The sequence below is a fragment of the Anopheles arabiensis genome, chromosome 2, assembly GCF_016920715.1.
Source record: "Anopheles arabiensis isolate DONGOLA chromosome 2, AaraD3, whole genome shotgun sequence".
NCBI classification, from domain to species: Eukaryota; Metazoa; Arthropoda; class Insecta; order Diptera; family Culicidae; genus Anopheles; species Anopheles arabiensis.
The window spans coordinates 47864706-47879087 of record NC_053517.1 but is presented as its reverse complement, the minus strand read 5'-3'; the positions used below and the strand labels follow the sequence as shown (position 1 = coordinate 47879087).

General features: G+C 46.3%; 5 protein-coding genes across 5 annotated transcripts in view; 2 read left to right on the top strand and 3 right to left on the bottom strand.

The window, feature by feature from the left end:
* Nucleotides 1-1287: 1287 nt before the first annotated feature.
* LOC120895355 (solute carrier family 25 member 45) lies at nucleotides 1288-3916 on the bottom strand. The gene is made up of 6 exons (XM_040298646.1): nucleotides 3380-3916; nucleotides 3016-3128; nucleotides 2417-2523; nucleotides 2189-2322; nucleotides 1747-2108; nucleotides 1288-1670 (listed from the first exon to the last, which is right to left on the bottom strand). Exons 1-6 carry the CDS (start codon nucleotides 3420-3422, stop codon nucleotides 1539-1541), a joined length of 891 nt encoding a protein of 296 aa, XP_040154580.1. The 5' UTR covers nucleotides 3423-3916; the 3' UTR covers nucleotides 1288-1538.
* A 3999-nt stretch (nucleotides 3917-7915) lies between these two features.
* Nucleotides 7916-8761, bottom strand: LOC120895369. The gene is made up of 2 exons (XM_040298671.1): nucleotides 8393-8761; nucleotides 7916-8249 (listed from the first exon to the last, which is right to left on the bottom strand). Exons 1-2 carry the CDS (start codon nucleotides 8517-8519, stop codon nucleotides 8059-8061), a joined length of 318 nt encoding a protein of 105 aa, XP_040154605.1. The 5' UTR covers nucleotides 8520-8761; the 3' UTR covers nucleotides 7916-8058.
* An 885-nt stretch (nucleotides 8762-9646) lies between these two features.
* On the bottom strand, nucleotides 9647-10193 carry LOC120895375. The gene is made up of 2 exons (XM_040298685.1): nucleotides 9979-10193; nucleotides 9647-9901 (listed from the first exon to the last, which is right to left on the bottom strand). The coding sequence occupies exons 1-2, from the start codon at nucleotides 10103-10105 to the stop codon at nucleotides 9711-9713; spliced, it is 318 nt and encodes a 105-aa protein (XP_040154619.1). The 5' UTR covers nucleotides 10106-10193; the 3' UTR covers nucleotides 9647-9710.
* A 377-nt stretch (nucleotides 10194-10570) lies between these two features.
* On the top strand, nucleotides 10571-11106 carry LOC120895383. The gene is made up of 2 exons (XM_040298697.1): nucleotides 10571-10784; nucleotides 10859-11106. Exons 1-2 carry the CDS (start codon nucleotides 10658-10660, stop codon nucleotides 11047-11049), a joined length of 318 nt encoding a protein of 105 aa, XP_040154631.1. The 5' UTR covers nucleotides 10571-10657; the 3' UTR covers nucleotides 11050-11106.
* Nucleotides 11107-13660: 2554 nt separating this feature from the next.
* LOC120895358 (DEAD-box ATP-dependent RNA helicase 30) overlaps nucleotides 13661-14382 on the top strand; it is a 5477-nt gene continuing 4755 nt past the window's right edge. The window contains exon 1 of the mRNA XM_040298659.1: nucleotides 13661-14246. Coding sequence (XP_040154593.1) covers nucleotides 14084-14246 — 163 coding nt within the window. The 5' untranslated portion in view covers nucleotides 13661-14083. The remainder of the gene's footprint in view (nucleotides 14247-14382) is intronic.

Genomic DNA, 14382 nt, shown 5'->3' with positions numbered 1-14382 from the left:
ATAATTATTCTGGAACCATACCATCTACTTTAACCCCACACGATGTAAGTATACGTACGCTAACATAAGATTACCACAATCGAATAGCGTAGAATGAAAAATAGCGAACAAGAGCAAACACCTGAGATTTAACAAACCATTATTCTGCTCTTTGGCGTTTGACCTACGCTGTCATGACGACCTACAGAGGCTTTCGATACTTCTTAAGTACCACGCAGCCGGAGTAAGTCCTTGCTACGAGGGACGGTTTATACGAGGCGTGAACCTACTGCGGGCATGTCGTTAAGTCGTACGAGTTGACGATTGTACCATGGGCCGTAGAATTTAAATAACATAAAATTAAAATAAAGATAAATCAAGAAATAAAACCCTGGGATTCCAATTCAGGGTTTTATTTGATTCTATAGATCTTTCCTGCTTAAGACCGCTCTACTGCAGTTTAGTTCGTTCAATTTTGGAATATGCTAGCATTGTATGGAGTTCTTATAGTATTGAGGGATCCACTAGATCAGTAAATGTTCAAAGACATTTCGCTAGGGTTTCATTTCGATGTATTTTTCGTTCTACACAAGTGCCTTCCTGTCCTATCGACGACATCTGATTGCCTCTTGCCTCTATTTGTCAATATGTAGCTTCTCGTGGCCCTCGTTGCCGTCCTCCTCTATACGTAGAAACACGACATACATTGTCATAATGATCCTTTTCTGTCCTGTTTCAGATGGTTTAACTACTATCATGATCTATTCTACTTCAACTCCTTCTTAAGTTCTTCTCGCTCTCATGCTCTTACGTTTCATCCATCTTGCTGATCTTTCGATTTATTTCCTTATATTTTCTTTTTGTGTATAAAAGTTAATGATTTGTTTAGTCTCAATTCATTCTTTTATATAATTGTTGGTTTTTTCTTCTCTAAGTTCTTGAATTAATATAATTAATTATTATTAATTATTAGCCTTAAAGGCATACTGTGGAAGTAATAAATGAATTAAATAAATTGAATGAAATTTCCATTGCATAAACCCTATTTCTTTACACACTTATTTCAAGTCAGGAAACAATTACCAGACAATTAGTCCTCAGGAAACATTTCGTTCCCAACAGGCTTTCCCTCCCTATCCTATCCGCTGTCATCTTCTTGGGCTTAAGCCTATTGAAGTCCGGCATTACCCCATCCAAAAATGCTTTATTTCTAGTATCCTATCCAACGACCTCTATTCCGCTTTATGCTCCGTCCCGTCGCTTACGCCCTGGCGAAAGTCTTTTAGATTATCGGAGAAAGAAACATATCGATTACTTTTTTTCTTTAATCTTAATATATTTTTTTTATAACGAATACTTAACATACTTGCTTTGATTTTAAACGTAACATATTGTACATAATCTAAAAATTATAAGTTTCTACACGCTGTACACATCCTGCACGAGATTGTTCCAAGCATTTACCTCTCCTCCATTGCTTCGAGCAGGTTTTATACCGGATGTGGGACATCCGACTCCGTCTTACGAATCCACACGCATTCATTAAAAGTAGCAGCAATTCACTTTTCATCCAAAAGGTGTTGACACTTTTCCAAACAGTACTCGTAACCGAGAAAGGTGGCTGAATTGACCGGTGCAGCACGGGCAATGATAACCAAACTGCCACGGAACAGCGAACGCCACCCATGTTTCTGCCGAATCCAAAACGAATCCAAACATGAATTTCCTCTTTCACAATCAACTCAAAACTCCACTTAGTAAGCTCACCTTTATCATCGATCGGAAACAGTGCATCATGCTCTTGTGTACGGTAGGGTCCGTCTCCGCCTGCATTACCGTCTTAACGACGTCGAACGGTACGATAAACATCCACGAGGCAACGCCGGCGACGGCCCCGGCCGTTGCGATCAGCGATGCCTGCAGTGCGCCCCCGACCGGGACACCAGTAAGCCGCTCCTTGCTGAGCCGGTGCAATCGTTCCTCAATCTCTAGCATGTACTCGTACACATACATGTACACACCGTACGGCAGCACGTCCCGGAACATCATCGGCGTAATGCCGCGGTAAATCCCCGAGAAGCCCTCGCGCCGGAAGATGTCCTTCAGGCAGGCCCAGGGATGTCCAATGACTGCAAAGCACAGATTACGGCACAATCATACAGGGTTTGTTGGATCGCAAAAAGAAACATCGTCGACGCGGAACACTCACAGGATAGTGTCTGAAGTCGCACCTTTACCACTTCGATCGGGCAGGCCAGAAACACTTGCGCTAGACCGGCCATAGAACCGGCGAAAAACACATGCTTCCTCCAGTACGCCTTTCGCAGCCTATCCGAACGTGTGCTGAAATATGCGGTGTAGTGGAAATGAGAATCTAGTAGGCTGTATTGCTTCAATTCGTAAACATTGAATGCTGATCTAGTGAGCCATTACTTACTGCTTCTGCAGATAGCGCAAATGGGATCCGTAGACGGCAAAGACGACCGAGTTGAGAGCACCGTTGGAAAGTAGCGGAAAGTACATTCCACGGTAGAAGCCTCGCAGCTACACCCACCAGTACAGTACGCACACCACGTTTGGAACAGAAGGGAAAAAGGAGCGGTAAGACACAACGTCGTCGTCAACAACGGCAACACACATGGCACACACAAACACACGCACAGTCGAACGAAGGGGAAGCTGCAACCGACCCTGACCGTCATCATGATCATCATCATTATTCATCGTCATCAGGGATCTGATTCGCCGCAACAGGTATGTGTGTTGGTGGTTGTTGTGGCACGATGATTCTAAATTTGGCCCCATAGGAAGTGTCGTCCGTACGAGTTAGACGATGTTTCTATCACTGGTCTGGGGGTTGCACGCGTCGCCCACTGCCTCACTTGGATTAATTTCGTACTGGCGTCTAGCCGGATGTATATGTGAGTATGTGTGTGTGTGTGTGTGTGTACTCGCGTGTGTCTCCGTTGTGCATCGAATGATACAGTTGATGACGCTTGGTGTGTCTTCATGTAATGCCAAGCGTTTTCCACTTACACCGTTGTTGCGTATGATGATGTTGTACATTGCGCTGCCCATGCCGTAGTTAGAGTTCTGCTGCCATGCCTTAATTGTGTCCATCGGATGACCCACCAGCAGACCGCAGGCACCTGCGCATCGTGCACGAAAAACCAAAGCGGCGCATTACGTTAGCGTTGTGCTGTTATCCTTACACCCTTTTCCCGTTTAGACAAGAGAGACCCTTTTATAGGACATACGGTAGACAGAGCACCAGTACCTACGTATGCAGATGGATTTTAACCACTTAAACTCTCTTGTGCCTCAAGAAATACTGGCCGGATCGCCCGCTAGAGCATTACTTCAACCAGCATCCTTACACCCTTGGATGAGCCACACTTACCACCGAAGGAACCGGCAATGAAGTCACACAGCACCGGATTCATTCTTCACGCGTTGATCTAGTGGCAGCACACGGCAGCAAGGAAGTATCAACGGCACGCACAACCAACCGCAGATTGGGCACACTGATCCGATGGACGATCCACGGCACGACTGCCGCAACAACGCCATCACGGACCGGACGGGTTGGTTGAGTTCTCGACCAACCCAACACCTCGGCGGCAAATCGCTCTCACGTGTCCCGAACCATCATCATCGTCGACGTCGTCGTCATCATAATGTTAACCCCACGAGAAGGTAACGGCGACAATGCACACCGCGCATTTCATGGTGTGGATGTTGTCGTGCCGCTTTTTCACAGGATCTACATCTACACAACGCCCACGTCGGAATGTTTCGTCGTGCTATATTTGTGATCGTGGCTGAAGCTTCGCTGTTTGTTTTCACCGTGCCGTCAGCTGTTGAATTTTCGCGCACAATGTTCAGCAGAGTAGAGGAAATGTTGATGGTGCCAGAATGCGCGCTTTAGCAGCGGCAATTGATAAGACTATGGTGTGCGAGATTCACACGTGTTCGCGAGCGAGAAGGCGTGCAGCGGTGGGTGCATCAGTTCTGTTATACGGCTAACGTTAGTAAGCATTGTCTTATCACTAGCGGGCACTATTTGCAATGCGTGTGTGTTACATGACTGATAGTTGATATGAGCATTCGTTAAGGAGACACATTAACAAATTTGTTTATTAATTGAACCGTAAATGATTAATGGTTAGTTAACGGTGAAACAAGTGATCCTCTATTGGGGAATTAATCTTAACATGTTATAGTGGGATGGTGGTGATGTGTTATTTCTACTTGATTCTTATAAAGCCATCTGGCATTTGATTATTTATCAGGATTATCCCAGGATTATCAGGATTTAGCAGTGACTAATTATCCAATAATGTGATAAGGCGTGATAAATCACAACAAGAAATCATACATCATATACTTCTTGATCGCCCTCATGTCATAGACCTCAAAGCTGCAAATGGAGATCGCTAGTCAACGCTCGCAGTCGATCACCTTCTTGGTGGGACATGAGTCCGGCATCCTCATGACATGCCCCAGCCATCGTATCCTGCCAGCCTTCGCCCCGTCAGGATGCTCGGTTCGCCGTACAGCTCAGCAAGGTCGTGGTTTATCCTTCTCCTCCACGACCCATGCTCGAACACAACGCCAAAGATGGTCCGGAGTATGCGTCGCTCAAACACGCCCAAAGCGATTGCATCCTCAGCTCGGATGGTCCAAGACTCGTGTCCATAGAGGACCACCGGGCGAATCAATGTGCTATATATCTCACATTTTGTGCGGGCTCCAAGTCTTCTGGATCTCAGCAGTCGGTGAAGCCCATAGTATGCACTATTCCCTGCACAATGCGTCTCCGGATTTTGCTGCTGGTATCGTTGTCCGAAGTAACGACCGTCCCGAGATAGCAGAACTCATTTACTACCCCGTGATTGTCGACGTCAACTAATACGCTGCTTCCCACGTGGTCTGAGTCTCCGGCAAGCAGGTACTTCGTCTTCGTCGCATTGATTCTCAATCCAATTCTTGCTGCTTCGCGTTTGAGTCGGGTGTACGCCTCACACACCTTCGCTGTTGTCCTGCCGATGATATCGATGTCATCCGCAAAACCAGAAAATGGAGAAACCGGTAGAGGATTGTGCCATGGATGTCGACACCTTCCAGGGCGATGTTGAAGAGCAGGCAGGAGAGTCCGTCATCTTGCCTCAGACCCTTCTGACATTCAAACGATTCCAACGTCAAGTCCGATACTCTTACCTTGCACTGCACCCCATTCATGGTGGCCTCTAACAGCTGGATCAACTTCCCAGGGAAATGGTACCGCTGCATGGTGCTCCATAGCTCTTTCCGGCCTATGGTGTCGTAGGCCGCCTTGAAGTCAATGAACAGGTGATGCGTAGGGATCTGGCGCTCTCGGCACTTCTGAAGGATCTGCCATAGATTGAAAATTTGGTCGGTAGTGGATTTGCCTCTAACAAACCCAGCTTGGTAGCTGCCGACAAAATTTGTAGCAAGGGGCGCAAGTCTGCAGAACAGGATCTGGGACAGGATCTTGTAGGCGGCATTAAGGACTGTGATGGCTCGAAAGTTCGAGCAATCCAGTCTGTCGCCTTTTTTGTAGACTGGGTGAATGACGAATGGAAGTATGAAGCGCTGACAGCAACAATGAACATAGTGATGACGATGATAAGTTTCATATCTTTCCTCAACAAAGGCGTAATGGTGTAATTAAATAAATGTTTTATTAAATAATGTAATTAAATAGACGTACGAGCAAATGATGGTATCGGAAAATTCTCAGCGGAACCCACCGAGTCATACACATACCCAATCAAGGATAAAACGGGTCATACTCTATGGAATAAAATGGTACTTTCTAGCACCTTTTACATAGCTCGCCAAGAACCAAATAATGGATTTGGCGTAACAGTTATCAGGACACAACATCGGGAGCAAAGGAATCAAAATCGCCCCGAATATAGACGAAGCTGATCAAACACCTTGTATCCTGGATCGGTAGCAAGTATAAAGAAGGCGACTTCTAGTATACATACTGCTCTTCAAAGAGGACGTATTTCTCCTAGATCTACCCTAAATGCAGCTACAAAATCTACCATGGCAGGGTTACAGTTAAGCACCTGTATCAGCAGTAGCAACTTATCCCTAGCCCATCGACAGAGGTCAGACCAGGTCAAAGAGTGGGTTGGTGTTAGATTGCATGCAATGCTCAAGCAACTCTACATTCTATGGAAAGAATGAAAAAGGATGCGTCGCTCAGGGACACCCAGAGGGTCTGCGGTCTCCACTCGGAGGACCACCGGGCGAATCAATGTGCAATATATCTCACATTTTGTGCAGTTTCGAGGTCTTCTGGATCTCAGCAGATGCTTAAACCTCTTAGTATGCACGATTTCCCTATATGATGATACGTCCTCGGATTTTGCTGCTGATATATTTCTCCGGATTTCGAGAACAGCCGTCCCATTATAGAACTAGAACTACTCTACAACTTCGTTCCCTCGCATTTGGGTCCAAATCACGGGCTGATCCTTCGGCGGGTCTTCGTTGCATTCATTCTCAATTCAATTCTTACTGCTTCGCGTTTCAGTTGGGTGTATGCCTCACTGTAGTCATACCGACATGTCATCCGCAAAGCCAAACAATTGTAGAGACCGGAAAAAGATATCAACGCGACAGTGCCACGGATATCGTAGTCTACTCCTGCGTTTCGTATGACACCTTCCAAGGCGATATCCAAGAGTAGACAGGAGAGAACATCACCTTGCAATGATTAAGGGAGTATAATTCCAAAAAAAAAAAAAAGTAAGAAAAAGTCGGTACAGAGGGTGATAAAGTTAAACCCGAAAAGAGTGAGTTGGCATAGAGAGCGAGTAACATATTTATGTAAAGCATTATGTTTTATGAGTCTTTAATCAATGAATTAAATTTGTTTTACATCTCTTATCCACTCTTAAAGCTTGATTAAAATTACTGAAAAGAGTGGGAAATTCCCAAGCTATTGTATGGAGCTGGTAGAGAGTTCGGTCCATTGGGGGCTTGAACACATGACAGGTATGTTGTTAAGTCCTTTGCCTTGGCAGCAGAATCACGAGAACACCAGCCCACGGATTATATATTACGATTAATCCCAAATACGCCCGATCAGGGGACAGAGTGTCGGTCAATCTTTTGAAAATTGTACCATATACGCCTATATCAATGCGCAGTTATGCCGACAGGTTTACTAGACACTACTCATTTATGCTGGCCGGTATCGTTTAACAACATGTTCCGTACCCCCATCCGTAGGACTATAACTATCCTTCTGTGGGTTGGAATCAATAAAGTCACTGAAAGCCAATCCCACAAGTAGTGGTACAGGCAGGACTTGACCGACAACGGTTGTTGTCCCCATAGAAGAACAGAACTTATGTATGCTATGTCTGAGTAACTATATAGTTCTTGCAACAGCAAACCGTTTGAGTATGGAATTGACCTAGAGCTGGTGTTAGAAAGAAACTGTCTTATCTATAATACATATAAGACAAACCAACCGCCCATGATGACTCATTCATAAATCTAGACTACCACAATGCGTCCAAACCGACGTGAGTCATTTCGTTCGCATGTTTTGTTGATAAAACCACTCCCTGTCTCGTTCCACTTACATCCTTTACACTACAATGGTAGAACTTGTTTTTAGCCCTGGTATCGTCTCGTTCAGTCGTGACGAACTCCGCTGTCTTCACCAAGGCACTTGGGACATAATCTGCTTTAAAGAGCTCCGGCTGATTTCAGCTGATGTTTGTCACTTTATGCCGTCGTTTTCAACCACCTTCTCGATTTCCAGAGGACTGATAACATTGGATTACAAAGATAACCGGATGGACCGTTTGTTCGTTCTTTCTCTATGATATGCTCCCAGCAAATGTCTCCTCACTCAGTGGAGGGGGAAGTAAGTGCGAAACGATCGTATGAAAGTGTGTTCTGTTTATTTAAAAAAAAGTATCATATCGAACGAAAAGCAAAAAAACAGTCGGACAACGGAAGCGGATGGCGGCACTTAATCACAATCACATCGTGAAGACTGAGGTGCATTATGACCCCCGGGGACGTTTAGATGACTTCGGCCAGCTTGGCGGCTAGCGTGGCATCGCCCTGGATCTCCAGCTTGCCCTGCGTTAGCGCATCGCCAACGGACAGTGTGCGGGCACTGACCGCGATCAGGTCCTCCACGGTCAGGGTGACGGTCACGTCCGGAGTGGCAGTCGTACCCTTCTCCACCTTCAGCTGCTTCAGATCGATCACTGTAAATCACAAACCCGACACACGCACAACATACATTAGTTTGATACAAAAGTTAACACTGTATACACACACATACAGTCACACACACACACATACAGTCACACAAACACATACACGCACTGTTCTTAGATATTTATCTTACCGTATTGCTCGACACCGGATGCGGTTTTGATGTTGAACTGGAACACTCCCAGCACCTTCCGGGGTCCGTTTGGGTCGACGGCAGCCACGCGAGCCTTCACCTTCTCAATGACAGTTTCTAGCGACATTATCGATGCGAATTCAGCCTTCCGGTCAGTACTTGTCTCCCAACACACGGTCACGCACACGGTCCGAACGATGCAGCACACGAATGAACCGGGTCGATCTGCAAATGGTGGTTTTATAGCAGCTGTTCCAACCAATCGGTGACGGTGGGACACCAAAGGTTCACTTGCACTTGCTGCTGCTGCTACTGCTGCTGCGGCCTGTCTCTGTGATCGGAGCCGCACAGCCGTAGGTAGACCATACACATATTAGATTGGCCTCAAGATCTTCGACCCAACCCAACCGATGATTAGTGAACAATCGACGGATGGCGCGACAGACGCCACGCGTCCCTTCCCTTCGCTTTGCCTTCGATGCTCCTGGATCACCGTGCAGTTACCGGGTGAAGATGGCAATCTTATCTTTTTGACGCTGTGTGTCCTATCGTGCATGATGGTAGTGGGATTGCGGGTTGGGATTGGGGGCTGTGAAGTGGTTACGCCACATTACGGCAAAGTCATTGCCGACACACACACACACACACAGGCAAACGACGAGTACCTATGGAGAACGGTGTACTTTTAATTGGATTATTGAGCCGTGAATTGAACCGTGGAAGTCCAGAAGTGACTGGGCTTGGGGACAGCCGGACCGAGCTAATTCGTTCGTCGTCAATTGGACGTCGTTTGCGCCGTCTCTCCTGTACATGATGATGGTTGGGTTGCGTTGAGATTCTGCATAAAGACACAGATTCAGGGGTTTAATGTTCTCGAGGGAATGCAAATCTAGACCGATCTGGATCCGAGGGACAATAAATCGACAAAATCAGTTAGTACCCCACTCGGTTCTGCGACCCTAACACCACCAGCCAATCGAACCGTGAAGATAAACGTATCATGAAACGGCATATTTAACTCTTGATAAGCCCATTAATTTTGGACAATTATATACTGCAATTAATTATCGCGATTGCAACAACTGTGTTCACGATAATGCTTTGCTAGTCCGGCCCCGTATTCTTATCTGATTAGCGTTACATGTCGATCAAATTGCTCTTAGCTAATAGGGAGACGATGATAGGCGGAAAAAGCAAGGAACAATACTTTCAAAGAACAAGGAACAACCGCATGGAATTGCATCTGCAAATGAGTTCCTTTTTGATGTTTCATTTTCTTTTATTATTAGCAAATCAGTCAAGGGGTCAGTCTTTCTGTTTAGATCGCATCAACCAGGGCCTGGAAGAGGTTCTGATCGCCCGTCATGGTCACCTTGCCCTGGGCGACGGCATCCTTGACCGGGATCTGCTTCGTTCCGACGGCGATGAAGTCCTCATCCTTCAGGTTGATCACCACATCGGGCGAGCCAGCCTTACCGTCCGACACCTTCAGAGCCTTCAGATCAACGACTGTTTAAGGGAAGCAAACGGAAACCTATAGAGCGCCAGTCTTTTCGGTGAGATCGAGCGTTAAGTGGTGTACTCACCGATCTCATGCACACCGTCGGCGGCCTCAATGTTCAGCTGGAACACACCGAGCACCTTGCGGGGTCCGTTCGGGTCGATGGCGGCAACGCGGGCCTTAATTTTCTCGATCACGGCGTCGCACTTCATGATGATGGGAGTAGGTTGGTGTTTTGAAGGTGGCTAGTTACCGGGAACTGTGAGATCTTACAGCAAACTGTACCCTACGAACGTTGTTTCGTGAATTTATATACCAAAACCAGCCTTCGACTAGACACTGCACACACACCCTGCCATAAGGCCTGGGATAATCTGTTGTAGATGTCTTGTCTTGAAATGTAGATAAAGCGTTTGTGTACGTGTCATTCTTAACCGGCAGCGCAAGAGTTCCCTCAAATCCAAACACAGTGGATTAATGGAAGCCGCTAGCTACTGAAACGTCTGTTCATACTCTAATCCATGGTTAATCGGAGACGAGCCCCAGCCGCCTGTTCGAAGATTAACCGACCACCAGCGTAACTTCAATGTCACTGGCTTTAGATCAGCCGGTTGCTGGCACCGCGTCATAACCTGTGTCAGGTGATGAAAATATTCATATAAAAAGATGCAACTTATGCACCGTAGCATTCGTTGACGTTCCTTACTTTCGGATCTGCATTCGTTGTGTACCAATCTAACCGCCCACAGCATATAATCATCAGCATGAAGTGCGACGCCGTGATCGAGAAAATTAAGGCCCGCGTTGCCGCCATCGACCCGAACGGACCCCGCAAGGTGCTCGGTGTGTTCCAGCTGAACATTGAGGCCGCCGACGGTGTGCATGAGATCGGTGAGTACGCTTAACGCTCGATCTCACCGAAAAGACTGGCGCTCTATAGTTTTCCGTTTGCTTCCCTTAAACAGTCGTTGATCTGAAGGCTCTGAAGGTGTCGGACGGTAAGGCTGGTTCGCCCGATGTGGTGATCAACCTGAAGGATGAGGACTTCATCGCCGTCGGAACGAAGGAGATCCCGGTCAAGGATGCCGTCGCCCAGGGCAAGGTGACCATGACGGGCGATCAGAACCTCTTCCAGGCCCTGGTTGATGCGATCTAAACAGAAAGACAGATGATGACTGATTTATTAATAAAAGCGAAAAACCTTCATTCGGAATACTATTCTGTCATTTCCTTTTTGTCAGCTTTGGGATAGGTCTATTGGCATTGTAATATTTTCAACTTCCACTCGCGGCGTTTGGGGTTCGATCACGATATGCGTGGATCTTTATCCGATAAATGACGAACACCATCGGTGCCTCGCATTCATTTGTGATCGAAGTGAATCAATAATGCAATCGAACAGATTGCTTGTTCCGGTGATCGTGGAAATGTTGAAGACATTTTTCTTACATGGAATAGTGAAGAAACAGAAGCATCACCATTTACGGAAGAATAAGAAAAATAAGAATACGATCAATTGAAGGATCAATATTCACCAGTTCAAATGACACAATGGAAACTTCTTCGGCTAGAATTATTTTAGGCTAAAGGCTTAATTATGGCACACAGATAGTAGCATTCCCATCGGCAGAGAAGCGAATTTGTGCCACAATTTGTGTGATTTATTTTATAACAGAGATTGAAAAACCCAGTAACACACCTTTTTCTATTTTCCATTCATCAAATTTAGTTATACATGCAATTGCTCTTTAAACTTATGATACTGTTAGTATGATGATTAGTACTAAAAGACAGCATCATGAAAGGATGGTTAAGCTATTTTTTGTATTATTCCTATGACCCAATCCAACATGTGTTATGACCTATTTAAACATTGGAACATATAGTTCTACAAAAAAACCTAGATACTGCAAAATTCAAATTGTTTGAATAGGGCGAGATTTTCTAATAAAACTGCTTCCAACATTTGAGTATTTGTTTCATTTTGTGTGGGACTGTAATATGTGTAAAAATATTTAAATTGTTTTTGTTTAAATAAAGTAAGGTCCATTATTTCCACTAATCATAGGTGAATCATCATTCATGAATCATCGTTCGTTTTTTTATCGATGATATTTTTTTTTAAATTTACCACTAAAATTAGCAAACACTCTATAGTAATTTACCACCTTGTTTTAGTGCATTTGGTTCTCGGTAGATTATCGATCAATAGAATATCAGATCATCTTTCAAAATAAAAAAAAACAAACAGAAACCATTCGATGCAGCCGTACCATACATTGTTGGTATTTAGCGATGAATGAGCATAATCATTCCACACTTGAGGCGAACACAAATAGACAACAAAGTATCGTTAAGAGCAGTAATTAGCAGCATTCATCTTCAACCGCCTAGATCATGCCACGTTGATGGTTTAAACACATTTAGCACAAGTTCGCTTCGCCTTCAGCGATTTGAGTTCGGCGCACAACGCAACAGAACAGACAAAAAGAAGATACACCACACAGAAGCAATCTTCCCACCATCAGTATTTTCGGTAGATTAGAAGTCCATCAACTTAAGAGGAAATTAATTTTACTACACACACACACACACACACACACACGGTCGATCGAGATGGCTTTGATGAACATAAACGAAAAGCGCGATGCGCGAAACCCAATCAATGAAGCAAAAACAGAACAGAATGTATAAGGATGGAAAGTTTGATGGAGGGAGGAAAAAACAACAAGAGCCCCATTCTTTTACACATCATCACTGCGGCGTGGACCACTCGTTGCTCGATCGGTTGCGCCACAAAACAGGCGCTCAACCTTAGTCATTTTCTACTGATCTGTTTCCAATTAGCCAATCATTCGATCATTCTGACAGATAGGTTAAGGTCTATTGCGGCGCGCCGTCACGAACCAGAATCTAACTACCAAAAGGCCGAACCAACGGAACAACGGAGCTTCAACAGCGTTCAACCAGCCACCGAGAAGAAAGTACCGCTAATCCGGCACAACCTGATCTTCGCACGAGATACCCGTCAACCGGTGGCAGCAGCTCGGTTAGAACATGAATTCCCGCGGTTTGCGAAGTGGAAGGATTATCGTCGTGGCGTCGTCGTCGAAGTCGTCGTCGTCTTAATGGTCGCGGAATATCATTAAATGGGAAAGGCAAATTGCGGGGGGGGGAAAAAGTGGTCCAACCACCAAAAGAGCCAACCACCGCTAAGAGCCAGTCCACACCGACGCCTCGTGATATGGTCAAGAAACGCAGCGGTTCTTTGCTGGTGCCCCAAGTAAGGGCTTTCTGAGATGGTTGGGGAACAGAGCGAGCGTAAAAGCAGTGGCCCGAAAAAAGAGTGCGAAAACCATCATCTGGCCCTGCTGTTGCTACTGCTCAAGATCAACCCGACGATGGTGATGGCGATAGGCCTGGTGCGCTGATCAGGGAGGACACGCGGAAATGATGTTGGAGGAGAACGGGTGCGCAGAGCGTGTGAGAAAAGCGTGGCGTGGAGAAAATTATAATAAACACACACACTCACGCACTTGAAGCAGACCAACAAAAAAAACAAGAATATTAGGCCTGGAAGTTACTGACCCGTGTGGATTGGAGCTCTTGGAGTCTCGGAGTCTTGGGGTTGGCAAAAGCGAGACAGCTCCAAGCACACCCCGTAGTGCAGACGCGAAAGAGCAGGACATCGCGGAACATCGTGATTGAGGGTGAAATTCGTGGCCGAACATCGCGATCGGATTGACGCGCGTTGCACCCGAACGGGGACGGGTTTTTCACACGCAACCACATACGGCGTCGTGCGTTTCATCCGCAGGTTCGATCTTCTCAGTTGACACACTTCTTTGGGGTGGATCAGTCGAAACGTGGTGCTGGTCCCGATCGGTCTACAACACCGGGCCCCTGGCGCGAATAAAGCACACATTGCTTGCGTATTATAGTGTGATTCCGCTGTGTTGGTTGACGTAGTGTACCGGTGGTGCATATATCTCCCCTTACGCACAGTGTTTCCAATCTCCAAATCCGCTTCCTGGAGGCGTACGGTGGTGAAAATAAATCCCCGCACTTTCGCGCACTAACGTCATCGCCCTGTTTCGGGACGGTTGGGTGCGGTGTGTTCAGGTTGTGGTGTCCCCACAAGAGCCAGTGCCCAGATTCTCCAGAAAGTGGATACAGCACGTAGCGCAAGGATGGTGCTATCGATAAGCAGACACCACACCGTTGTTGCACGGCGCGCCGCATGGTCGTTGATGCCGCTGCAGCTGATAGTAGGCGGCGCCTGTGTACTGCTGATGCTTCAGGATCATCATCATCGCGCGGTGGAGGCTACGATACCGACCATCGATAATATCGGTAATACCCTGGCGAGTGGAGAGGGCAAAGATAAGGCGACGGCGAAACAGACACCTGTGTCTGTCCCGCAACTGTCCCGGGTGAATAATGAGTTGGCAGTGTTCGGGGACGGGGATTTTCTAAGACGAGCCCACCG

What these genes read in the sequence shown, in the direction of transcription:
- LOC120895369 (XM_040298671.1), bottom strand. Translation starts at nt 8,519, where the DNA reads ATGTCGCTAGAAACTGTCATTGAGAAGGTGAAGGCTCGCGTGGCTGCC. An exon ending in ATCCGGTGTCGAGCAATACG is followed by an intron (nt 8,250 to 8,392) that starts GTAAGATAAATA and finishes TGTGATTTACAG; the next exon opens with TGATCGATCTGAAGCAGCTG.
- LOC120895375 (XM_040298685.1), bottom strand. Translation starts at nt 10,105, where the DNA reads ATGAAGTGCGACGCCGTGATCGAGAAAATTAAGGCCCGCGTTGCCGCC. An exon ending in CGACGGTGTGCATGAGATCG is followed by an intron (nt 9,902 to 9,978) that starts GTGAGTACACCA and finishes TCCCTTAAACAG; the next exon opens with TCGTTGATCTGAAGGCTCTG.
- LOC120895383 (XM_040298697.1), top strand. Translation starts at nt 10,658, where the DNA reads ATGAAGTGCGACGCCGTGATCGAGAAAATTAAGGCCCGCGTTGCCGCC. An exon ending in CGACGGTGTGCATGAGATCG is followed by an intron (nt 10,785 to 10,858) that starts GTGAGTACGCTT and finishes TCCCTTAAACAG; the next exon opens with TCGTTGATCTGAAGGCTCTG.
- LOC120895355 (XM_040298646.1), bottom strand. Translation starts at nt 3,422, where the DNA reads ATGAATCCGGTGCTGTGTGACTTCATTGCCGGTTCCTTCGGTG. An exon ending in CATTGCCGGTTCCTTCGGTG is followed by an intron (nt 3,129 to 3,379) that starts GTAAGTGTGGCT and finishes CACGATGCGCAG; the next exon opens with GTGCCTGCGGTCTGCTGGTG. An exon ending in TTGCGCTATCTGCAGAAGCA is followed by an intron (nt 2,323 to 2,416) that starts GTAAGTAATGGC and finishes CGCATATTTCAG; the next exon opens with CACACGTTCGGATAGGCTGC.